At 36.2% G+C, this 25,800-nt stretch overlaps 1 protein-coding gene across 2 annotated transcripts in view; it reads left to right on the top strand.

Annotated features, from left to right (window-relative positions):
* The window catches only part of LOC110027574 (serine/threonine-protein kinase EDR1-like), a 77,787-nt gene that overhangs the window by 6,826 nt on the left and 45,161 nt on the right, over nt 1–25,800 (top strand). For both annotated transcript variants that reach the window (XM_020729062.1, XM_020729061.1), the window contains exons 2-5: nt 1,954–2,350; nt 3,420–3,623; nt 4,530–4,721; nt 4,892–5,151. In XM_020729062.1, the coding sequence (XP_020584721.1) occupies nt 2,102–2,350; nt 3,420–3,623; nt 4,530–4,721; nt 4,892–5,151 (905 nt within the window). In that variant the 5' untranslated portion in view covers nt 1,954–2,101. The remainder of the gene's footprint in view (nt 1–1,953; nt 2,351–3,419; nt 3,624–4,529; nt 4,722–4,891; nt 5,152–25,800) is intronic.

The raw sequence follows: 25,800 nt of genomic DNA, 5'->3' as shown, positions 1-25,800 counted from the left end.
CCACTAAGGATTTTTTCGAAAATTGAAGATCGCAACTTATATTAACTTTCTAGTTGGCCAAGTTGAATGTAAATGAATGATTGGAGTTTCAAATATCACCCTATAAAACTTCAATAAAATCATAAAGAAAAACCGAAAACTCCTAATTCACCAATATAAGGTAGAAATATAATCCTACTCACTAATCATGCATGAGAACGACGACATAATCATTTCATTAAAAGGAAATATGAAAAACACAAGTTTAAAAGTAAAAAGCCCATTGAACACACCAAGAAGATTACAAACTTGTCTCTCTTCCTTCTCTAAATGAAATGCTAAGATCACATGCACAATTACACATTGAAAAAATCTCACAATCACTCCTTACCTCACTCACTTTTATTTGGAACATTTTTCTTTGGCGTTTTCTTTTCACTCCCATGCGTATAGAATGACCAAATCTTTGGTTGAATAGGCTTTTATTCCTTCTTTCATGAATCGACGCCTATGAACCGCATGTACCTAAAAAACTTTTGAACTGATGCTTAGCACTAGTATGCGGAGCGTAGGCCCTAGTATACAACGCCTAGACTTTGGTGTGTGATGCCTAGGCTTTGGTATGCGGCGCCTGGGCATTGGTTCTTAGTGCTCAGGCGCTGACGGTCCGACACCTACTTTCCGCCTTCTTTGTATTTGGGATCAAATCCTGCTTCTCCAACACCTAGGTGCTTCGCTCCGGTGCCTAAGTGCTCCGCTTCGGTTCCTAAGCGTTTCGCTCCGGTGCCTAAGTGCTTAGCCACACTCTGCTCCGACGTCTAGGCGGCTGGTCCGACGCTACTTCTCCACTTAGCTTGTTTCTTTGGTTCTTCAGCTTTGATGAACTTCTAACCTGACTCCTGCAAAATACTAGAAACACTTTTTAAAAGCATGAAATTAAACCAAAAACATATTAAAATAAAACATATATAATCACATTTTCATTACACATTATACCTAAATATTCATGTTTACTTATAATTTATAAATTAAGTAATTTATAAATTAAGTCCTTGTTTGGCTTTGTGATCTCTTATGATCCTTTATAGTATCGTGGTACCATCTATGTGTAGGCTTGCCATTGAACTTTATCTGAGGATAGGACAAATCTTTGTTTCATAGTGCTAACAAATGTGTAAGGATTGGTGAAAAATATTTTTATGTAAAATACCAAATGTTTGGCTCTTTACTATAGGTTTTAAATTTTTTGGCTTGAATTGAGTTTAAGCATTGGTATGTTGGGACTAATTTGATTTTATACATTCTAATAGATGGTATTAGAATTATTGTTTTGGTTGTTATGGAGTAATTCATACTATTCGTAGCTCCCATGAGTCTTTATTGCATTCGATTTCAAATGCAGGTGACTTCCACAAAAGCTCCACATGGTTTTCGTGCATGATATTTGATGATGCTATGAAAGTTTTTGTTTAATGTTCTTGAGTTTTTCTCGCATAATCTATATATTCATGCCATATTCAAATTCAATTTGCTTACAACATTCTAACCGAATTGAGAACACAATGTGCACCATTAGCATTCAAGCACTCAAGTTTGTTTTGGTAAACATTATGCTTAATCTTTTTTTGCTAGCAAACTCAACTGTGCAATGAAACTGCCAATAGGGCTGTAATATTTGTCTTTCATAAACAATATGTTCATTCCATATTCAATCATAAAAAGTGCCACCGGTATGTAATTTGAGGGAAGGACCGTGAATTAGATAGGCTTCTGTTTTTATATGTTGCCTTTTCTGAAATTTCAGAGTGGCATATTTCTGCTGTTGGCTTTTTTTTATGTCTAGCTCTAGATTCAGTTGTCGACAAGTTGTGGAAAGTCTTGTTGTTTCACTGAAGTTTCTTGAGTTTTTTGGACAGTTTTTTTTTTTTATGCTTGGTTTTTTTTTCATGAGCTTATGTAAGTTATTTTTTGCAGATATTATAGTTTTCTGATGGATCATTACGGAAAGGATGAATTTTAATCATATTCTTATTGGAACCTTATATGTGTTTTCCATGAAAAATAGATGATTATTTGGTGAAATTTTCTGTCAAGATGCTTTATACGTCTGAATATTTGGGAAATGGAGGAGATACCAAGTGATTCAGGAAACTCCGTGTCAGGGACTTCCAATGCTAATTGTTTCCAATCAGATTTTGTGGAAAGATTTCATGCAGTGTCATTAGTTTCGCATGAAGAAAATTTGAATTCCAGACAGCCTGCTTACAATGAAGATAAAGTTGAAATCTTATCACTGGTTGCATCACAAACTTTGTGGTCCACAGGAAGTTTGTCTGGGCCGATTCCTAACGGTTTTTACTCCATCATCCCAGTGAGCAAAATATTTTTCATTATAGTTGTTATTTTTTTGCTCTTTTCTTTGTGAAGTATTTCATTTGTTCAACTGTTCTAGCAGCAGCACACCACCGTTAGTTTTAAGATTTTTTTTTATTCCATATTGTTGGATGCCAGATAAATTTGAACTCCTCATCAGTTTTTGTTCTTAATTTGAGGCTGTGAATGGCTTATTTTATTTTTTACCATCATATAATCTCTTTTTTGTTCTTAATTTGAGGCAGTGAATGGCAGAGGTAGACCTAGGAAGACTTGGGCTTATTGTATGAAAAATGATCTTAATTTACTAGAACTAAATGAAAATATGACACTTTCCATGTAGCCGACCCCACGTAGCGGGATTAAGGCTTTGTTGTTGTTGTTGTTGTTGTTGTTGCTAGATAATCTCTTTTGTCTCTAGGCGAAGATATCTGTATATAACTCGGTTCCTTTCAGAAGATTATCACTCACTTTTCATTACCTTCCTTTTTTAAAGAACAAATTGGTCTTTTATTTTTTAATATTTATATAGCTATCCATCTATCCACGTTTCTGTAGTAGTCTTGTTATGCTTTAACAACTGTTAAAAGTCAAGATTTAAGAAAATTGTTGTTCTTTAGTTGCAACTTTAATATGGTTCACAAATATTGTTCTGGAATATTAATTGCTGGATTTCACAAATATTGTTCTGGAATATTTTACCTTTTGTGCTAATCTTTTTCTTTATGAGTAGATGGTTTTGCCTTTTTTTGGTGATTATATCCATTTAAATAGTTTAATTTCTTCTTTAATCTTTATTCAAGGACTAAGGTAGTTGGCAAATTTTTTTAATACTCGGAATATGTTAGAATCACGTTCCCATGAGATATGTCATATTTTAGATTTTTTGTGTGCTCATATGCTATTTTTTTTTTTTTTGCTTTTTACATGTGCTTTCCTTTGCTTGTTAGGGTAGAATGATTTTATTTACTCTTTCCATTAATTCAAAGTTCAAACCCACGCAATTTTTTATCATTTAAATTATCATACATATGATGAAGATTGTTTGTGATCTTTTTTTTTTGCAGGATAAAAAGCTTAAGGATCTTTTTGATGCCATTCCCTCCCCGGATGACCTTCATGCACTGGGTGCTGACGGGCTTAAAGCTGATATTATTCTTGTTGACACAGAGAAAGATAAGAAGCTTTCCATGTTGAAGCAGTTGAGTGCGGCACTTGTAAAAGGTTTAAACAACAATCCTGCTTTACTGATAAAGAAGATAGCTGGTTTAGTAAGTTTTCCCCACCTCTCTGCACCACCTGTTGCTTCTTTCTTACATCCTATATGCTTGTATAATTTGTCATTCGTGCTTGGATGATTGCTTAGCCCTGAATATAAAAAAGAACATTCTGTTCTGATCATTCCTACCTCTTCTTATGCTATCCAGACATGATTCATATACTACTAAAAACCAAGGTATAAAAATGTGCGTTCTGTTTTGAGAGCTGTCATTGATAAATGGTCTGATTTTTCAGTTCATTTTCCCTCTCTTTTGTGGTTGATTCATCAAATTTTCAACTATTATGGAAATTTTACGATTTTGGTGCTTTGGGCATCCCGCTGTATGCTAAACTGCACTAAGGCACGAGCAGGACAGCGTTTAAAACTAAAATGTTGACATCTTTTATGTGAATGTATAAGTACACCTCTGGGGTGGTGTGCTGGAGGCCAGCATGGGTTTTTAAATAAACTAATTAACATTTTTAAAACATTTGAGATGTTCATGTTATTGCATTTTAGAGGTTTATTGCATTGCCTATATATTCTATCCTTCATATTATATGCCATTCTGAGTTGGAAAACTATTCTCATACCTTTTGGTTAATTCTAATCATCATGTTACTTGCTTCTAAATATTTTCTTTTTTTTGCGGCATTTTTATTTTTGCAAGGGGACCATAAAATATTTGATGGTGATTACGAATGAATAAACACTCAAGCTTGTCACTATATTGTGATGATGTAGTAGTTAGATTTCTTTAGGTTTCTGGATTGAGTACATGCATGAATAATCTTTTTGTTACTGGGCCCATTTTATATATTTTAAACTTTTGAAAACCCATTTGTACCTCATACTTTTTAGCATGGAGCATAACTCTTTTTTATGAATATCACATTTAATGTCATTCACTAATCAGGTTTTTGACTTCTACAAACGTCCAAACCCTGAGCTAAGTCCTGCAAAAGCTGCCGTGGAAGATGTCTGCCATTTGATGGAAAATAAAGGCATCCAACTTCTGGGGCAGATAAGACACGGATCATGCAGACCCCGTGCTATTCTATTTAAAGTTCTTGCAGATTCTGTTGGCCTTGAAAGCAAGCTTATGGTGGTAATGCGTTTTCTTGTTTTCTGTTTGAGACTATTTTTCAGTAGGTTGTTTTGTTATCGTTACCTAATTTAAGGAAAAAAAATATTCTTGGCATGATTATGCATGCTTAGAAAGTTGGCATCGTAATTCTCATTCCTGCTTATTTTCATTCCTGCTTATTTTATTAACAGGGCCTTCCCCCGGATGGTGGTGTTGAATGTGCAGACTCATATAAGCACATATCGGTGGTGGTTATGTTAAACTCTGTGGAACTGTTAGTTGATCTTATGCGCTTTCCTGGACAGTTGATTCCATTTTCAACGAAGGCTATTTTTATATCCCACGTTCCTGCCACAGGGGAGAGTGACTCTGCTGAAAATGACTCTTGCGATTCTCCCCTTGAACCAAATAGTCCCTTGTGTGCGTTTTCTGATAGAATGGAAGGTGAAGGGTACGACTTCCATGAGCTTTTTATTTTTTTCTCCTCATTTCCACCATTTTTAATCTCTTTTATGCTTCTTTTACAATCGTGAAAAATAATTGATCTTCAATGTGTTATTTACAAAGAATGACTCCTAAGAATGATAAATTAATACAAGTAATTTAAACCTGCATAATCTGACTGTTCATAGTGAAGATCTGTCGATATGTTTTTCTCTATTGCAGTTCACGGCATACGAGGAAGTCTGTTTAGGAATATAATTAAAGTAAACAGTGGCTAAATGAGTTTGGCCGGGACTTTAAGCGGTTTTATCTGAAGAAGCAATGCTCTGTTGATTGAGTCAGAAATATTTCAAGATCAATACATTTTATGTGCTTATTTAATGTTGAGAACTGTTTTCATCATAAAAAAGGAGATTAATTGAATTTGTTCAAAACGTGATGCATTAGCGGTTCTGCGATCCCATGATTCCCGCTTATGCGGGGTCGTGTCCTGTTCCGAACCAATGCGAAAAAACTCTTCCCTGAAGCCCCAGTTCAGGATCTCTCTCATCCACAGGGCCAACAGGCCTTGCAGTACCCCATCTATTATTATTATATTTAATTAGTTTTAGGGTTTATATATTATATATATATATATATATATTGTTATTATATGGTTTTGGGACTTTTGTTTTGTTTTATGCATTTTTTATTCTCTTATTTTTCTACCCTAAGTAGTGTTGTATTTTCTTTCAATCGAAAGTGATGTGCTTGTAGCTTATTCAGATATGCGGTGGATCTCTTTTGGCAGATGTGCCTCGCCAAAAATATCATTTCTTTATTGTCTTTATTGTTTTCAGTCCAGACAGCCGCCGAGCCTTTTCAATTCCCTGCCAAATTTTCTCGACCTCGCATATTCTCTCTTCCTTGCTATTCTACAACCATCCCCTTGCTTATTCTGATCTTTAAACACCTAGTGTTCATTGACAGTGTCATTTGGTATTAGACTTAAATACTAATTTCAATTTCCAGCCCTAATCCTAAACCTTGAAAATTTGACCTTCCTATCACCACTTAAAAAATCAGTCTCTACACTTACCACGTAAACCTAAATCCTTGACTAACCTTAGTTTCACAATCCTCCCATAGCCGAAACCCCAAAGTGAAGAGAAAACACTATGCCACGAAGGAGAAAATTTTCACGTGGTACTCAAGAGATTATCATGGAGGATATACAACGGAAAATCCTCTAATTGTAGCGGAGACTCGCTATTCTTGTATTGTGGCAACATGGAAAAGTCGCCCACAACATTAATGGTGAACACTGAGATGGAGGAGAGGATGAAAGTCCTTTCACCAAGAAGCTTCAAGTGAATGAGAGTCGATGTTGTGTCAGTTCGACATTTAGTATAAGAGAAGAGGGAGTAATTTTGGAATGAAGGTTTATTTACCATATTTTCATAGTTGTATGGATCTGGATGAGTTCATTGACTTGCTCCAGACAGTGGAAATGTATTTGAGTACAATGATGTTCACCTGATTAGAGGGTAACAATAGCTGCCATTAAGTTAAAGAAGAGTGCTTCCTTGTTGTTTGAAAATCTGAAGTGCTCACGCTAATGTGAGAGAAAAGCAAGATCATTACTTGATCCAAGATGTAGAAAGAGATTTAGCGCAAATAACTTTCAACATGTTATAGACAAGATGTCTTTTTAAGATATCACCATTTTTAGTAGGCTGTTTGTGGTGGAGCACTCTACCTAGTTTAAGCAGTTTATGTCGAAATGTGAGTTAGTAGAGCCTGATGAGAACACCATAGCTAGATATTTTGGAGGATTGAGACCATCTATTTGCAATGTGGTGCAGTTATAACCGTATTAGATGTTATAGAACATTCATACCTTATTCTTGAATGTGGAGAGACGGCACAACAGTGTTAGGTTCATATCATCTTTCAAATAGGGTTCAATTAGTGGATCAAATAACAAGAGCACATCAACTGGATGGCCCAAATCTCATTTCTCATGAGAAGCCAACACAAAAGAAAAAAAGAGGATTGATTAGGTGAGCACTGCTAGTATATTTTAGTTAGGAAGCACTTTACTTGTCATAAATATGGGCATATTGTATCCAACTAGCCAAACATGAATGGTTTTATTTACCGAGTGGAGTGCAGTAGAATAAACGGATAATGAAGACTTAGGGAAAGAGATAAAATAAAATATCAGTTACCCATAAATGGTTGTGAGATACTTGTGGTTCGACGAGTTCTTCAGATCAGACTAAAAAAGATCAACATGACTTAGACATAGTTTCTGTTATACCTGTTGTATTGTGAAATTGAATGTGTGCAGTTTTATCATAGACGGAGATAACTGTAAGAATATAATATTTCTATTGATTACTAGAGAAATTGAGCCTCACTACATAGAAATATTCTGAACCATATTTCTTAGCCTAGTTGAAGGGGAATAAGACCAGTGCTGACAAGTGGTGCGTCGGTCAACTTTTTGATTTTGAAAATAATTTTTAAATTTAATTTAATATATTAGGCATATAGTTTGAGTTTTGAAAGTAGTATGTTTTAATTTTCGAAAAATGAGACCAAGTGGATCTCATAAGCCAATATTGCACATTCCCGAAAGATAAGTGTATATCTCGGCGATGGACCCAATCCTGCAAACTAAGAGATTTGTGACATCCGTTTGACCTGCGTACCTTTTATGTGTAACCGACAAGTTCCCCTACCTAATATAAAGATTAAGTAGGGTTTATTTTACCTGAGTTTGAAGTTCTCTGTAGAGGTAAACCCCTATAATTAATTACATTCTAATTGACGGGGGTCACTTAAGAAAACTCTCGATGATGATAAAAAATAATAGTTTTCAAGAATTCAAAGTTTAGGTTTTCATGGTATGACGTGAAAAAACAAATGAGAGTGACTCAAATAGGAACAATTATTTTTAGGAGTCCGAAGGAAGGAAAATGTAGGGGACGTCACAAATCCTGAGGAGGTCCCCCAGTGACTTCCCAAATTATCCTACCGTGTGGCTGAGTTTTGGAGACGATGTTATTTAAATATTTCAATCATGCAAATTATTATTTTTTAAGGGCTCACACTTGTAAGATATCCGATCGTACAAATAGCCTAAAAAAAGGAAGATTTACGTCTTATCAGGCGGACGACCTCGAAATCCTGAAAATGATTAGGACTTAAATTGCACAATGTGGTTATGCAAAAGTTTAAGAAAAGTGAGGATTTACGTCGCTCTAGACGAACTACCTTGAGTTCTTATTAATTTGTTGTCTAATTTTAAGGAATGGTTTAGTTAATGCATATATTGTTCTTGTTGTTGTAGAATGTCGATCACCTCTGCTTATGACCTCCATGCTTCTTGTCGTGCTGCCCACGAAGTTTGCGCCGAGCTTTGTAACTTAGCGACTCCGGTATTAAGGTTTTGTGGTGTACATGCAATGGTTGGGTCCGAGGGCCTGTCGTAGGGTACCTCCTAACATGTGTACTACTGTTCTCTACCCTTAAGGTGCAAATTTTTGTAAAGTAAATAATGCAGCCATGAGAACAGTAAAACACATGAAACTCAACTAAATTTCTAGAAAATCCGGTACAGGAAAATCTAAATAAATTATAGAAAATAAACACGAACGACTAAAACAAAACACGTTGTCACGTATAAATGACTAGTAATATGTGATTTATATGTGACATTAAGAATGTCCCCAATTGGCAGGAGGATTTGAGTGTAATGTTCTAGCTCGAATCCCAGAGCATTGGGTTTCATTGTGGGTTAAATCATGACGCGAATTTCATTAGTAAATTTAACTACGGAAGATATTTACCACATCTTAGTGTATCCTCATGTTTAGTGTTTTAATCAATTGTTTTAATCAATTGGTATTGGTGAATTAAGATCAAGTGTCTAGTTTCATCATTCATTTGAAAATTAGGTATATAGACTATCACCTAGGATATACTCATAAGATCTAGGAAGCCTATACTTTAACCTATGCTTAAAGTGATTTAAGGTGTTTTACCATAAATTAAGTATTTTTCAACTCACCCTCAAATATCTTTAAGTGTCTTCCAATTAATCAAATCAGAAATTCTCATTTTTTGATTTAATCATTTAACAAGGGAAATGAAACAAAAGAAAAAAGAAGACCGACCCATATCCAAAACTAGCAAAGCCAAAAAAGGGTGAAAATAACAAGTTAATTGACCTAAAAGCGTTTACATAATAATCAAGAGAAACCCTAAAAAGAGTGGGCAAAAGGGCTCTTGAAATCCAACTTCAAACCATGCGTAAATCAACACTTAAAGGCTACATAAACCTCTCCAAAGTCGGTGCATAAAACACCAAAATGATGCTTACAATGCCTCCAAAACAGTGCCAAAATAGTGCCAAAGTGGTGCAAAAATCACTCCCAAACCAGCCCACAAAACCACCCCAAATTAGTGCCAAAATCAGCCTAAATCAGTACCCAAAATGTCTAAAAAAAAATGGTGCAAAACATGCCCGATGCGGTACCTAAAGCGGCCTCAGAAACGGTGCACAAAAGCAGCCCAAACTAACTTCTAAAGTAGCACCAAAACATTGCACAAAATCAGCCCAAACCGGTAACTAGAGTGGCTCCAAAATATTGCACAAAATTAGCCCAAACCGACACTTAAAGTGGCTCCAAAACAGTGCACAAAATCAGCCCAAACCGACACTTAAAGTGACCCCAAAACATTGCACAAAATTAGCCCAAACCGGCACTTAAAGTGGCCCCAAAACATTGCACAAAATCAGCCCAAACAGGCACCTAAATTGGCTCCAAAACAGTGCACAGAATGAACCCAAATTCACACGTAAAGTAGCTCCAAAACAACACAAAATCAGCCAAACTGACACCTAAAGTGGTTCCAAAATAGTGAGGATTTTGAGCAAGAACAACCATATTTTTTTCCTCAAATCAGCTAACTAAAATGCTGCAAAACAGTGATTAAAACAACCCCAAAAGATGGGTTTAATGCCTCCAAAACAGTAGATAAACCGACCCCCAAGAAAATATGTTTAAGCCTTCCCCAAACATGTATGGTATGCAACGAAAGAATTCCTTTGTCACCTAAAGTGGCTCCAAAATAGTGAGGAATTTGAGCAAGAACAACCCTATGGATTGCTTCAAATAAGCTAAGTAAAATGCTGCAAAAAAGTGATTAAAATAACCCCCAAATGATGGGTTTAATGCCTCCAAAACAGTAGGTAAACCGACCCCCAAGAAAATATGTTTAAGCATTCCCCAAACAATGTATAGTATGCAGCGAAAGAATTCCTTTGTCACACATGCAAGTATTCAAGTCCAAAAGTGGGACATGTAAACTCATAAGAACTGGCCGTTATATATGTATGCAAGTGGAAACCTTGTGTTAAGCAAGTAAATGCATCAGAATCGTGTGGCATGTAAGAATTGAAGTTTGCGTGTTGGATATGTAAATACATATGAATTGCGTAGTATGTAATTCTTCCTATCCAAACAATCGATTCAGGTAGGCAAAATCATTTAATAAACATAAGGCTCTTCACGATTTTGATAAAAGAAAGATTCCACAATGGTAAAAGATTTCAATCGTCACCAGCCTTTTAACCATGCTTCGTTGTTTATTGCATTATACATTACTCTCAACTTATTATATGATTCACCTAACTATCATTCAACTTACAAATAATTACAACACTTTACACTATAATATAGAACAAATTAAAATTAATTGTTGTGAGACAGTGCTGTGAAACAATGCAGATTAAATAACTTTGAAATGATGATGAGAAAACATAGCATGCCAATCTAGAGTATAAGGAAAAAAAAAGGTTAAGAAAGATTTACTGGCATGTCACTCAGTTCCTATGTATTCTACATATCTAACATCCAAACTTTCATCTTTACATACATGGCCCCTTGGCTTATGCACGAAGAAATCTTTATTTTATTTTATTTTTTTAAATACGCAGAATGGAAAATCCTACAGGAAGCAGAAAAGAAAAAAAAAAAACAAGATCATGGAGGCCAATTTTGTATAGTAATATGAAAGCTTCATGGTAGAAATAAAGTGAGACATCCATTCTATGGAAACTAAGTATTGAATCATGTCTTTACATTATCTCCATAGTATACCAAAATCAGTAAAGAAAAAGACAAGAAGCTCATCACCTTGAGTTTGCAAAAGATCAAAAACTGGATGAATGTCGTGCAGAACTAGCGCAATGCTACAAGCTGTTCTCCTCAACTTCAGCTGTTGCGCTTATAAGGACGTGACGAAGTCTCGAGAATGCTCTTCTTCCTCTTCCGTGTTCAAGAGGAGGAAGGGTGAGTTTGGATCGGTGAGGGTGTTATGCGCGAGGATTCGGTCGTGAGAGGGAGAGGTGAGTTGGCGAATGCTTTGATCGAGAAAGGGGAGCCTAGCAAAGGTCTCTGTGCCGAGGTGAAGAGGAGAAACGGGATCAAGAGTGAGAGGCAAAGTCGAGCGAGGGCGAGCTTTGCAGAGGGAGGCGAGGTTGAGCGAGGTCGAGTGAGGGCTAGGTTTGTTCGGCGTGGGGACGAACCACAGATAGGTGAGCAGATGGGAGCGGGTGAGGGGCCGACTGAGGAGAGAAGAGGAGGGGGGCTTCGACTTGTCTGGAAGGAGGAGGCGAGGGAGAGCTTTCGGCTGGGAGAATTGAAGCAGCTGTGTCTCGAGCGGGCGGGAGAGGGATCAAATGACTGGAAGAAGAGGAGGAAGCCTAATTGTATAGCCGTAATATTCCAAGCGGACGTTACGCGAGATTAGGTGGGGAATTAAACAGATTTAATTCATGCATCCCCACTTAATTGTAAAAACATAACTCTCAATTATATTTAATTAAGGTAGGATTAAATGACTAATTTGAAATTGCGCAACTCGTGTTCAACTCGAGTTCAACACGAATCGAACCCGAATTGCACCTAAGCTGAGCCTAGACTCGTTTCCTTTAATTAAAAAAAGTGCATCGATTTTTGTGTGGATTGCTCGCACGCGAAATCATAGCAATATGAGTGTCCTTTCTAGCTAAAGTCGACGTCCCGGACGCATTTGCGTGATCCGTTTCGCCATCTGTGGTCGTCCAGACAAGTTTGCTGACGGTCATGTTAATTCAAGTCAACATCGTGCGTGGTGCAGTGAATGCGTAAATTGCGGCGTTCGCGAGTGTTCGAGTCACAGATGGTTTACCTAAGACTTTCTAAATTCTGTGAGAACTCATTTTTGGGCCCTCAACATGTTGGTCTTTAACCGTTGCAACTAAAAGTTTAGTGCTTGGGACCATTAATGCGAGGTCTTCATAAAAAAATGAGTCAAGAAGTGGTTTGAAATTCTACGTGGGGTGGGTTTCAGTATTAGTCCTCTATGAGGGTAAAACATGAAAAACCTAAGGTTAGATTCTAGGCTATGTGGAGGGGAAAAGAAATACGTAAAAAATGAGGTCAACAAGGTGTTTTGTAGAACTTTTAATTTGAGACAAGCTGCAATATCGGGTGTGGTTTGATGTCATGCATATGGATGCGTGTCATATTTTTTTGGCCTACCGTGACAATGTGATAATACACCTCATGATGACCAGAAAAATATATGCTCGTTTATCAAGAACGTGAGAGTATTGTATTTCTATTATTGAAGTTGCCAAAAATGATGAGTATGAGCTCTAATGTTTCATGTTGTATTTTTATAGGCCATTAGAGGTGCCAATGAGACTGGTATTGATGATGTTAGACGACATTGATATAGAGAAATTGATATCCCAAATAGTGCAAACTCTATTAAAGGAGTTTAAAGATGTTCTGACTAACAGTATGCTAACTAGATATCCATGTTTACAAGAGATGCAACCTTCTTATACCTCATCCTAAACTCAGTGCTCCCCAATTGACTAGCTACTGGGTGCGACCTACTAAGCATGAGGAGATGCAAAAACTTGATGATCTAACGACATGGGGGACTAATTCATGAGAGCACCAATCCATGTGCCGTAATAATTTAGATTGTGCCAAATGAATGGTCGATCTAACATTGGATTATTTACTTGATTAGCTATGTGGAGCCATTGATGAATGAATGACAACTTTCAAGACACAAGATGAGTTAAATGAGTGAACAATCATGTCCTTTGGGCTGTCTAATTCATCAAGTATTTTCGTGTGGCTCATGAATCTGATTTTTCAATCTTCCACTATAAAGTTTATGTTTGTGCACTCTGACAACATTATGATATATAGTTTAGAGGAAGAACAATTGCAACACTTAAGATAGGTGTTTGGAGTTCTTTGGATAAAAATTTATAGGTGTTTGGAGTTCTTTGGATAGAAATTTATATGACCATCTTAAGAATGCCATTTTCTGACACTACATGCATGCTTCCAAGGGTATATTATTTCAACTACTGGTGTTTAGTTGGACCCATGGAAGGTCGATCCTATTGTGACTAGCCCAGGTCAGCTTTGGAGTTCTGAAAAAAAAAAAAACATATTACTTGGCCCTCGATCATAGCTCTTCAAAATTTTAATTAGAAGTTTAATATGGATTGTGATGTCTCCCACATGTGAATTGGAGCTGTGTTTTGTCAAAACGAACACCTTATTGATTTCTTTAGTGAAAACCGAATGAGTCCAGAAGAAAATATTCTATATATCATAAGGAGTAATATACTATAGTGGGGGCCCTCAATTATTGTATTCATTATATGTTGGTGAACGACTCTACACCGACCGCTACGCACTTAGATTCTTGAACAACTAGATTGACCTAATTTACAGACACTTCTCATTGGTGGAATTCTTTTCTTCTTTCCATTTTTTGCTAAAGCATAAGACAGAGAGTCTGAACAAGGTAGCATAACAAAGTAGTAGATGCACTGAGTCGTCATCACCTGTTGATAACTATTATACAGTAAGGTAATTGAATTTGAAGTATTAAAGGATACGTGTAATACTAATGAGGCTTCCCGGGAGATTTGTTTCGTTGTCAGGACAAACCATATGAGCAGTTTCATAGGTTAGATTGGTACTTGTTCTACTCAAATAGTTTGTGCATTCCTAAGAGTTCATTTGGCTATCTTATAGGACTGCTCCAATGGAGATTTGGCAGGACATTTTGTTAGAGATAAGATACTTTTTCTTAGTGACAAAGAATTTCTATTGGCCCGGATTAGTACGCGATTTGGAGAGACATGCCAAACAATGTAGAGTGTCATTTGGCTAAGACTCAATGACAACATACAAGCTTATATACTTCTGTCCTAGAGGCACTTTGGTTGGGTATGAGCATGAATTTTGTGGTAGGCTTGCCATGGACACAATGCAGTAATGATTTTGTTTTGATAGTGATAAATTGCTTCTTTTAGATGTTATATTTTATTTCTTGTACAAGATGATAGTTGCATCACATATTGAAGACATATACTTCAAAGAAGGTGTACTCATAAATATCACTTCGGATAGAGATGTGAAATTTTTGAGACACTTTTGGAGGATTTAATGGGGGTAGTTATCCACAAAGTTCCAGTTTAATTCAGCAGCGTTGATGATCAACAAAAGTGGTGAACTGCAGCTCAAAAAGTCTCCTCGGGTGTTTTTTGGGAAAGATTATAAAGCATTTAGATTTGATTTTTCCACGGTTTAAGTTTGCCTATTACCAGTCAACTAGTTAGTCCACAGGTCACAACCCAATTGAGATTATATACAAATGAATTTTTCCCACTTTATTGGAGTTAGTGCCAATACTTTCGACTACTGAGCCTAGCATGAATGTAGAGGTTAGAGTCAGAGAGATACAAGTCTTACATAAGCAGGTGAGGATAAAAATTGTTAAACACATTGCTAAATATCATAAGGAGGTAACAAGTTTAGGAAAGCTTAAATCTTTAGGAAAGGTGAGTTGGTATAAGGAGAGATTTCCTGTAGTTTCTTTTGAGAAATTCAAGCCTAGAGCTGATGGTCCATTTAGAATTAACAAGAGGATCATTGATAATGCTTGATTGATTTATTTAGAGACTAAAATTTCCACTACATTTAACTGCATTGACTTGTCGCCATATTATGGGATCTTTGTGTTTCCAATGAAGAAGGTAAAGCATATCCTATTCTTGAGATTGACGCGGGAGTGGTTCCTCTATCTTGCAATTTCTTTTTATGTGTGACAAAGATTTGTACAATATCCTATCTCGTTCTGAATTGAAGCGGGAAAACCCCTGTCTAAAGGTCTGATTCGGGATCTATTCTTCCTAGAAGGATTCGTAGGCCATGTGGGATTTCATTATTTTTAATTATTATTAGGGTTAATTTTGCTTTGGGAACTATATATTTGTTGTTATATTTTCGGTCTGGGACTTTTCTTCGGTTCATATATTTGGAGATTGTGTTCTTTGATTTTTCTGCCTTAAGGAGGTAGCATCCTCATCCTTTTGTAAGTAATGCATCTATAGCTTTTTTAGGAATAGGTGATTGTTTTTCCTCGGTAGTCGTGCCTCACAGAAACCATCAACTCTTTGCTCTTCCTGTTGTTTTAAGCCCAGACAACTGCCAAACTTATTCAATCTCCTACCAAACTTTGTCGATGTCATTCTCCCTTGTTATTCCATAACTAACTCCCTGCTAAATTCAATTCTTAAACACTTTTTAGGACTCCTAGAGCAGTGTTAACAAGTTTAACAAACTTGTTTCTATTTCTAGATCCTAAAATAAACTTGTTTTCTATTTCTAGATCCTAAAATAACAATAGTCAAAGCCCCAACGCTGAAAAAGAAAGGAGAGCAAAAAGAAGTTGTGGGTTACCGAACCTCCCAGGTTTTCAAACTTTGAAGTGGGAAACTTAATATCGTGATGACTTGCCAGGATTGGAAGTCCTACCTAACACGAAGTGAACTAATTTACATCATCCCAAGATGTTCACTTATAGATACAATTGAAATTGCACAAAATGACAGATCTCTCATGTTTTATTATTACCATTTTGATGGATGTTGAATCTTGTATAATTAAATTCGTTTTATGCCTGGATGATTTATTTAAAGTTTACTATGTTAATATATTTAATAGAAAAACATAGAGAGTAGCGAAAATGATTTTCATATGGTTTTTGTTAAACTTGAGAAGGAATATGATTGAGTAGCACCAAAATTTTGTGCATAAATTAAAGAAATATTTGTGTTAAAGTATATTAAAGTAAAGAATGATACATATGATGCAGCGTGAGCAAACTATATGATGTGAATCTTAAATTTTGCACTAATTTGAAAGACAAGATGTGCAAATTTGCAATTGGTTGTGTTGATTTCAGTGAGAGCTGAAATTTTGTTTCTTTTTCTTTGCTTCTCTATACCTGAGATTGTGGTAACTTTATAATTAGAGGATTGAAATCAATTTTTGATTACAGGTAAAGAACTATTTAAAATGCACGAAGAAAGAGATTTTAACCAACTGTCCAAAATCTCTACTTATTTAAAGCATAAAAGGCTTTTCTATAGAGAGATTTTTTTAGATTCTTCCATACATGGAAGGGAGAGGGGCAAATGCCTACACCCAACCTCAGGTTACCATCCTCTGATGTAGGGTCTGTTTTGGGCCAACTCTCTTACTTCCCTTCAGGCAACTGTCCATTTGGTTATTGCCTTTTGGTTGCTTTTTAAAATTTTTGTGGCGGGAGATGTTTGCAAACACATCTTTTAAAGTGTTGTAATTATAAGAAAATTACTATCAAAATTTTATGGGAAGTGATATATTAGGAAGATTAATATTAGGTATCTAGTTAGAGGAGATCTAATTATATGATCTTTTCTATATTAGAAATATATCTAATCTATAGAGATAAGAGTGTTTATAAATATGTATCATATGTGCTCAATTGTGAATAGAAAGATTTGCTTCCCTTGATATCGGAGCCTTTGTCTGCTTTGCTTCATTGGCTTTGTTTATGTATGTTGTCTTCATCGATGACGTTTACTTTGTTGATCGATGTTATCTGTTTCGTTGATTGACCTAGACTACTCTGGTCGTCTAAGTTTGCCTGTTTTAATCACGTCTGCATGCATAGGATTGCACGGTTCGTTTGAAAGGGAAGAATTGAAGGAGTCATGATTTTAAGTCATGGTTCGTAAATTTGTATGTGTCGATCGCCTTTGTCGCATTGTCGATCAATTGTCTTTCACACCCCAATTGGCCCCCCTTTAAGGGTTGGCTGAGGTGCGACAAAGGCGGACAATTTAGCTAGACTAAATTTTCACCAACACTCGTCCTAACTTATAGATTCAGGACCCAGTGAGCGATGAACTAGTCTGATTAAATTGTCGCAAATATTTGTGATACATTGTATTTCATAATTCACTCATATTATTCTTTTGAAATGTGGAAAATTATATCATTAAAAAGTAGAATACAATACTCGCATCCCTTACTCCATTGAACCCTCACTACTGTCTTTTCTTCGAATTGCTCGACTTGGTGTCAAAAGTGTGATTTACATAGTTGGGTGATAGAGTTGGCCCGTTGTTTGGAAATGAAACCGAAGTGAATTGCTTGGTTTAAAAATTGTTGAACTGGTTCAACTTCTCTTCAATCCTCAAACGAATTGGTGGACCCTTTGATTTCCAGAGAATGTTTGAGTTCCTCCATCTATGTCATGCAATTACTTTTGTATTTTCTCTTTTGTGTCATCCAGAAACAATTCAGCTTATTGGATTGCTAGGACCAGGCAACGGGATCACATCATCATTGAGATTCATTGAATTATCTTGTTGAATATATGGTGGAAATCATGGTCGCTGAACAAAATATTTTATGACAAATTTAGTTTCAAATATTACAAATGAGATGCTAAACGACGTCAATTGCTTTTGTTGAAATAAAATTGTGAGAGTCCACATAAGGAGTAATTCTTAAGAGTCGCCTCATAATTAATCCCTCAGTTAAGACTAATCTGAATTATTCTGAGTGTATGGGAGTTGATGCCCAACACTTGATACGAATACAAAATTTTATTGAATTTGATCAATCTTGGAACTCACTCAATTTGCATCATAGATACATGCAATATTTTTATATCCATGGTTCTGATATAAAGTACCTTGTCCAGAAGTTACTTTGAGGTAACATAGTATCTGTTCAACAAGTCCTATTTCATTCTGGGTGACGGGTAGTGATGCTTGATGAAATGAATGTCTTAACTAAAAATGGAACTCGAGGACAAGTTGAACTATCTTCTGGAAAGAAGGTTATTGTTTGTAAATGAGTCCTTGCAGTTGAATTTTATACTGATGGACTTGTAGCTTGTCTCATTGCTCGGTTGATTGTTAGGGGCTGTGCTCAAATTTATGTGTTTGACTACTTGGACACGTTCTCTCTAGTAGCTGTGCTGACTACAATTTGACTCTTTCTGTTCTTGACCTCAATGAATAATTGACCCCTAAACTATTTTGATGCGAGGAATGCATTTCTGCATGATGATATTTAGAAGTGATGTACATGGAGCAATCTCCTAGATTTGTTGCTCAGTGGGAGTTTGAAATTTATTTTGCCTTCAAAATTCATTATGTTAATTGAAGCAAAGTCTTCCAGCATGGTTTGGAAAATTCAGCCAAGCTTTAGAAGAGATTGGGGTGCAGGAAAAGTAAAAAACGTTCATATTGTATTCTACAAGCAATTTGTTTCTATGTTCATTTTTCTATTTTTATATGTTGATGAAATCATTATTACTGGAAGCAATGTGTAGGAATCTTATAAGTAAAATCATTTCTCCAAATTCAGTTCAACACTAATGATCTGGGTGCCTTGAAATATTTCTTGGGGATTGGGGCATCAAGGAGCAAGGATGATATCTTTCTATCTCAAAGGAAGCATGTCTTGGATTTATTAGTAGAAATGGAAAAATTAGGAGTTAAACCATGCAATATTCCTTTGTTTCATGATCAACAACTTACCAAGGATGGAGAGTCTTTTAATGATCCAGAACGATATTGGAAGTTAGTGAGAAAATTAAATTATCTCAAAGTGATTCACCATGATATTGCTTATTTAATTAGCACTATAAGTCTGTTCATGTCTCACCCATAGTCCATCATAGATCAGCTTTGGAACTGATATTATGTCTCAGAGAACCTTTTGGATAAGATATTCTTTATCAGAACTATGGGCCTAAAAATATTGAATGTTTCTCTGATGCAGATTGGACAAGTTCCAAGGCTGATTAAAGATCTAGTATTGGATATTGTATTTTTGTTGGCGGCAATTTGATCTCATGGAAAAGTAAGAAATAAAATGTAGTTCACGTTCAGTGCAGAATTTAAGTATCGGGCAATGAAACAAATTTCAAGTGAATTGATATGGGTCTTCTAATTTTTGCTTGCAATGAGTTTTAAGATGACCGATCCAACAAAATTGTGGTGTGTTAACAAAGTTGCAAGTCATATTGCCTCAATATCTATCTTTCAAGGCAGATTGAAATAGATTGTTACTTTATTGTGAAAAGATTCAACAAATTTTGATTTTTATAGCTCATGTAAATCCTGAGCACAACCAGAATACATCTTCAAAAAGGCTCTTAATGGAGCTAGGGTTAACAAAGTTTCGATTCATATTGCTTTAATCTCTATCTTCCAAGGCAAATTGAAATTGATTGTTACTTTATTGTGAAAAGATTCAACAAATTTTGATTTTTACAGCTCATGTAAAGCCTGAAGCACAACCAAAATACATCATCAAAAAGGCTCGTAATGGAGCTAGGGTTATTTATATTTGTAATAAGTTGGGCATGTTGAAGATCTATAATCCAAGTTGAGTGGGAGTGTTATGAAAAGTATTATATTAGGAAGCTTGTATATTAGGGATATTAATATTAAGTATCTAGTTCAAGGAGATCTAATCACAAGATCTTTTCTATATTTTGGAATATTTTGAATCTATAGATATGGGAGTGTGTATAAATACGCAACATGTGTTCAATTATGAATAGAAAGATTTGCTTCCCTTTACAAGTTTCTTTATAGAATAAAATATTTATAATGCACATAACACTTGAAAAAAATATTTTTCTCATAGCAATTTTACAATCACCTTTGTAGAAAGTGATAACTGCCTTATACGGACCTATAAGTATCAATCATTCTTAACTTGAATTTAAAATTTCAAAGTTGGAACATGATAGTGACTTTTGAAGAACATTTGTGTGAAGATTTGCTGGCTTTTATGCATGCTTCATGAGTCCATCTTGGTTGAAATTGGTTTGGCAATGGCTTGAGTTTTCATGGTGGTTTTAGTGGTAGCAAGTAGAGATGGGTTTGCTCGAGTGTTTGGTTTGTAATGTATGAGTGAAATTGAGCTGCGATAGTCATAATAGGAAGCTAATAATTATATTTTGAAAGCATCCACGTTGAAGAGAAGAAAGTGCTTCGTTGCAAGGAAAATCATTTTGAAGGCAATGACGCTTGGGCTCGTTGTGTGTGGAGTCACAGCTGGGATCAAAATGAGGCAATAAAGAGCAATGCGTAACACACATTGTGTTCGAGTACGATTGGGTTCTATTATACAATAAGTTCTGCGAGTGGTTAGAAGGCGTGGATAGGTGAGGAGCAAAGACGGTGTGAAATGTTAGAGGTGCGGTTAAGTATAGAACACAACAATCTTGTATAGTGCATGTGAACAAGGTGTAGGTGGATGCGTAGGGTATGCTAGCATTGGATGAAGATATGAGGCTTACATGCCGCGGAAGCAGATGTTGTCTAGCTTGGAAGTGATGCGATGACTTTATAAAACAAGCTGCTTAGCGGAGATCTAAGTGATTTTTTCAGTGGCAGTATGTGTGTGGGAGGGGGTTTGTCGTGAAAGATGCTGGAGATGATTCATGGATTTGGTCCAGTCACATGATCCCAAAGAAACTGCAAAAAGCTAAGTGTAAAATGAAGATGGATTTTTAATTCTTCATATCTTGCTTCAAGAATCTGATGTTAAAGATCAGAGTAATTTTTGTCATTGATGTTGCCACGCATAACATTGAGATCTTTTTATCACATTAGAATCAAATAATGAACCCATTAAAAGGATTAGGGAAGTCGGTTTGCAAGTTTGTACGATCTCTATGGAATATATTCATAAACTTCGAAATTCTCCAAAAGATTGCCATAGAAAAAAATCTCATACTAAAGTCCTTCGGAAGACCTATCTATTTATTATATTTCAAGCCTAATTTTCCTATGTTCTTGGCATGGTAAGTCAATTTATGTATAATCCTAACGAATCCGTCCTTTGGGCTCTACAACAAATTTTATAATATCTAAATTAAACTCTTTAAGGCATTTTTTTTGGTTTTGGTGGTGGGGGCAGAATATTACACTTTCTTAAGAGGCTATCTTGTGTGATTTGGCGGAGTAAAATATAAAATGTGATTTGGAAAAGGGGAAATTGATGCTTGAAGCTTTATACAAATGTCGAATGTGCACGATTTATGATTTATAGGAGGTCAACTTTAGAAAATGGTATGTGCTTAAGAGATTTTGTGATTTGGAGATGTAAAATATAATGTGGTGGAAAGATCTAGCATAGAATCCATATGCAAATCCAATGTCAGTAGGTATCTACAAACTATTATGGATAAAAAATTATCCATGAAGATTTCAAAGTTAAATGAAAACTTTTTATGAGGCTCTATTATAATAAGAAGATAAAATATATTAAAACGTATGATGACAGTTTTTGTAGGTGCTAGAAGGCTCACCATGTTACTTGATGGAAGATTAGAAAGTTTATATAGATTGAAAAATTATTATTAGTTGGGAACTTGGTGTAATTACATGATATGAATATCTTTAGCCATGCATCATTAGTTGTTAGTGATTTTATTCTTATAATTTTTTGTCCCCTAATTTGGTGCAGGCTTATGAGTATAGGATTTATTTTTTCAATGTTCTTTCTGGTTTGGGCAGCTGCAATCTTATTTGCCTTAAAATATTTGGTTTGAGATGCTATTTTTAATGCTATGATCTTGTGGAGTTAAGTTTGGTTAAGCATTACTTGTACATATCTTCCTTATTTTGAAACAATTCAATTAATGTGACAAAAATGGTGAAAAGAATTTTTAGCGGCTCTTGTAGCCTGCAATTTTTATTGGTTCATGAGAAGTACATATTTTGGGAGGGTGTTTGATTTCTATTTATTTGTTTATATAGTCTATAATGTTATTGTCTATGCGATGAAGTGCAACAGATCTTTTATTATCATTTTTCAGCATTGCTACTATAGCGAATGTATGACTATTCAAATATGGAAAGAGAAAAAGTCTCCAATGAAGTCGCTATAAATTTGCGGTCTTAAAAAATGTGATGCCTTAGATTCTCATCGAGAGCTTACGTGTTAAGTTCCGGATCAAATTTTTGTTCTGAGCGTTAGGTGGTATAATTTTTTTTAAATATTACAAATTTTGTACTTCAAAACTTTGTTTTTATAGATAAACCCTCTGGTGAAGCTGTACAATAAATATGCCCATCATTGAGATTTTGATTAAAATCCTTATTTTATTATTTGATTTGTTGGATTGAGCATTCAAAAAATAAATTAGTCATGTCAGCTACAGTCTTATTCAGAGGATGATTAGATTGGGGGCTCGGTCTCATCAACTCTAGTCCCTATAGGGAGAAGGATTAGACTACTCAAAGTGGGTCTTACAACATTGTCCTAAACATAAGACGACCCGTTAAACGCATGCTGCTCTTAGATCTTGTGTATAAATGTTTAATAAATTGGTTGGAGCACTTGCTGTTTTGTTTTTTGGTTCAAGTTAAATTTTAAATATATTTGCACGCATTTAAGAGCAAATTAAGTTTGAACTTAAGCATGCATTTAACTCGTGCTACATTCTCCGATGTGTAAATTTGAGTATTTAGGGGCATGTAGGAGCACATGCGAGACTTTCATGTTTATTAGCTTGGACTAACTTTTAGGAGATTTTATTATTTTTTGTACTGATGTGTTATCTTTGAATTTTTTGTAAATATATTTGTTTTAAGCTTTTACTTTTGCTTTTTGTTTGCTCGTGTAATTGGGATTTCAGATCCAGTGGTGAAATGTTTAAGTGTCGTGTAGAGCAAGTACAAATCTTCCATCTGGAACCCTTACCGCTTCTAGATGCGTGTTGCAGATCCGGTGCCTTGCTTAATTTGTAGTTCATGATTTTTTTTATTACTTTTTAGCTCGAATGAAGTAAATTTAATTTTCTTTTGTGAGCGGCATTCAGGCAAAATTTCGGCAGGCTCACGATTTTATCCCCACATATGGGGTTGCATCGGGAAAGTTTGGTTTGCCCACCGGCCTATATAACGTGCATGGATGGTGTTTTGTAACACCAAGGCCAAAAAGTCTTCCACCGATCTAAAAGACGTGCATGGGCCTTCAGGTATATGTGCAAAAGTAGTAGCATATTTCTCTGCCCATTTGGAACAACAAGAACATATACTTATATTTTTAATTTTTTAGAACTTTTATTAGCATTGTCGTCAGTCTGAGCTTGAGCAGCTTCTTGGTGTCATCCCCGCTTGGGGGACTACCTTGGGATTGCTGGGCCTAACCACCCATTTATAAGGTGCGCATGGGTGATGTTTTGTAACACGGGGGAGTGCAAGTCTTCTAATCCGCTTACCTAAAAGGCGCGCATGGCTCTTTATGTATTTGTCTACAAGTTATAGCAATTTTCCTTGCCCCATTGGAACAATGGGTACTTAACAACAAGTTTCCCCGCTGTGCTGGAACAACTCAGATGGGTATTTAAATTTTTTGTGTATACCTTATGTGCAGTGCAGTAATATTGGGTGCTTGTAGAAGCTACACGTCTAGAGTGTTGGGTAGAGGCAGGGAGGACGGGAGAATTATTGAATCAAGGGAGGGTTGCGAACCGACTAATCATCCCGTTGATAGATTACAATGATCATCAGTTTTGCATAATTCTGTAAAGCTGAATCACCCATCATTTTCTGCCATTTGATTCAAAGGTTACCCACGGGCATATGAACATCACAAGTTGCTTTGTAGATATTGAATAAGAATTAAAAATCTTTGTAGCACCGGCTAAAGAAATTATGCTACATTAGGGTGGGCAAGGTTATCTTCTATGATGGATTTCATCAGCATTACTCTGCCCAAAGTGAAGTTCAAACAAAACTATAAAGCATTGAAAGAGCTGCCACAAAAGTGGAAAGGCCATTGGCAGAGCTGTAGAAACATAAGCCATCCAAAGTGCTCCATTATTTCAGGATGATAAAACCAGATTATCTCCGAAGCACCTTCAAAAGAAAAAAAATTAATGAGAATGGGCTGTGAACTGGATGAAAGTGTTAACCAAGTGAAGAAAAGGCAAATAGAGGAAATGAAAAATCGAGGAAGGCGAAGTGAAGAGTCAGAGAAAACAAACAGAGGGGAAAGGAAGCGAGGAGACGAAAGTCAAGGACGCGAGTTCACCTTATAAATCATAGCGAGAGGCAAAGAACTTACCAGGAGAGCCAAAGTTGCATGCAAGTTAGATTGAACTTCTTCTGCGGGAGGCTGCATCGACTTTCGAGCGGCTAGTGTGCGAGCGCAGAAGAAGCTGTGAGAAGGAGGAAGCGTGAGGAAGAAGTGACCGCTGGGAGGAGCTCGACTGTAGTTTGCGCCCGATTTGTAGGTTGAAGGAGGTCACGCCCTTATCGAAAATGAGAATTGAGAAGAAGAGCGAACGATTCGTGCGAAATAGTGGCCTCCTTGCTGAAGGGTTCTTTGCGTGGTGACCTTGCTGTTCGGTTTGAGTGATCTTGGGCATGAGAGAGGGGAGTAAGGTAACATACTTAACGCCAAAATAAAAATTTCATTGATGGGAAGAATATAAAAAAGTTTCATTGAGAGGGTACCCACTCACAAGACATACAAGACTCGAAAGGTAATAAAAAATATAAGTATACCCCAAAACAAAGATTGACTATTATATATATATATATATATATATATAAAGGTTTATATATATATATATATATAAAGTTTCTCATGGCTTCATCTTCCTCGTTCTCGCTCTTCTAGGGCCTACGGCAAACTCTGGTTTTTCTGTTTCACTGCATCTTTGTCGATCAAGCATTGTTTCGTCTTTCGTCCTTTTCATATTCGTCGCCAGTTTTCGCCTTCGCACTGCAACGGCTCTTGTTCGTCGTCTCGATTCAGCGGCTCTCTCGAGAAGTCGTCGGGCTCGGGGACGTCTCAGTTGCCTTTCACAGTTCTTTGGCTTTTGAAGGACGTCTGGGCGCGGGCTTCTACGGCTCGTTGTTGTCCCGAGAAGTTGTCGGGCTCAAGAGCATCTTTTAGCTGCCGCTAGCTAGCTCTTTTCGTTTGCAGTTCACAGAGGGGCTTTCCTCCACCCTGCTCCTTGCTCCCTATTATGGTTTCGTAATTTGCTCTCTGCTTTCTTCACTGTTCTTAACGCCGCACCTCCATCTTTTGAGGATGGCTTCAAACAGATCGTATGTTGCTGCTCTTGCGGGTGCCGAAGCCTCACGTAAACCTAAATCGTGCTCTTTTACTCGTTCGTTTGAGTGGGCAAAGGATATTAAAAGAAACCCGGTAAGAAGAATGAGAAGCCTGCTTTCTTTTTTACAGAAGCTGAAAATATTCAA

The sequence above is a fragment of the Phalaenopsis equestris genome, unplaced genomic scaffold (genome assembly GCF_001263595.1).
Source record: "Phalaenopsis equestris unplaced genomic scaffold, ASM126359v1 Scaffold000428, whole genome shotgun sequence".
NCBI classification, from domain to species: domain Eukaryota; kingdom Viridiplantae; phylum Streptophyta; class Magnoliopsida; order Asparagales; family Orchidaceae; genus Phalaenopsis; species Phalaenopsis equestris.
This window is presented reverse-complemented; position numbering and strand designations above follow the sequence as displayed.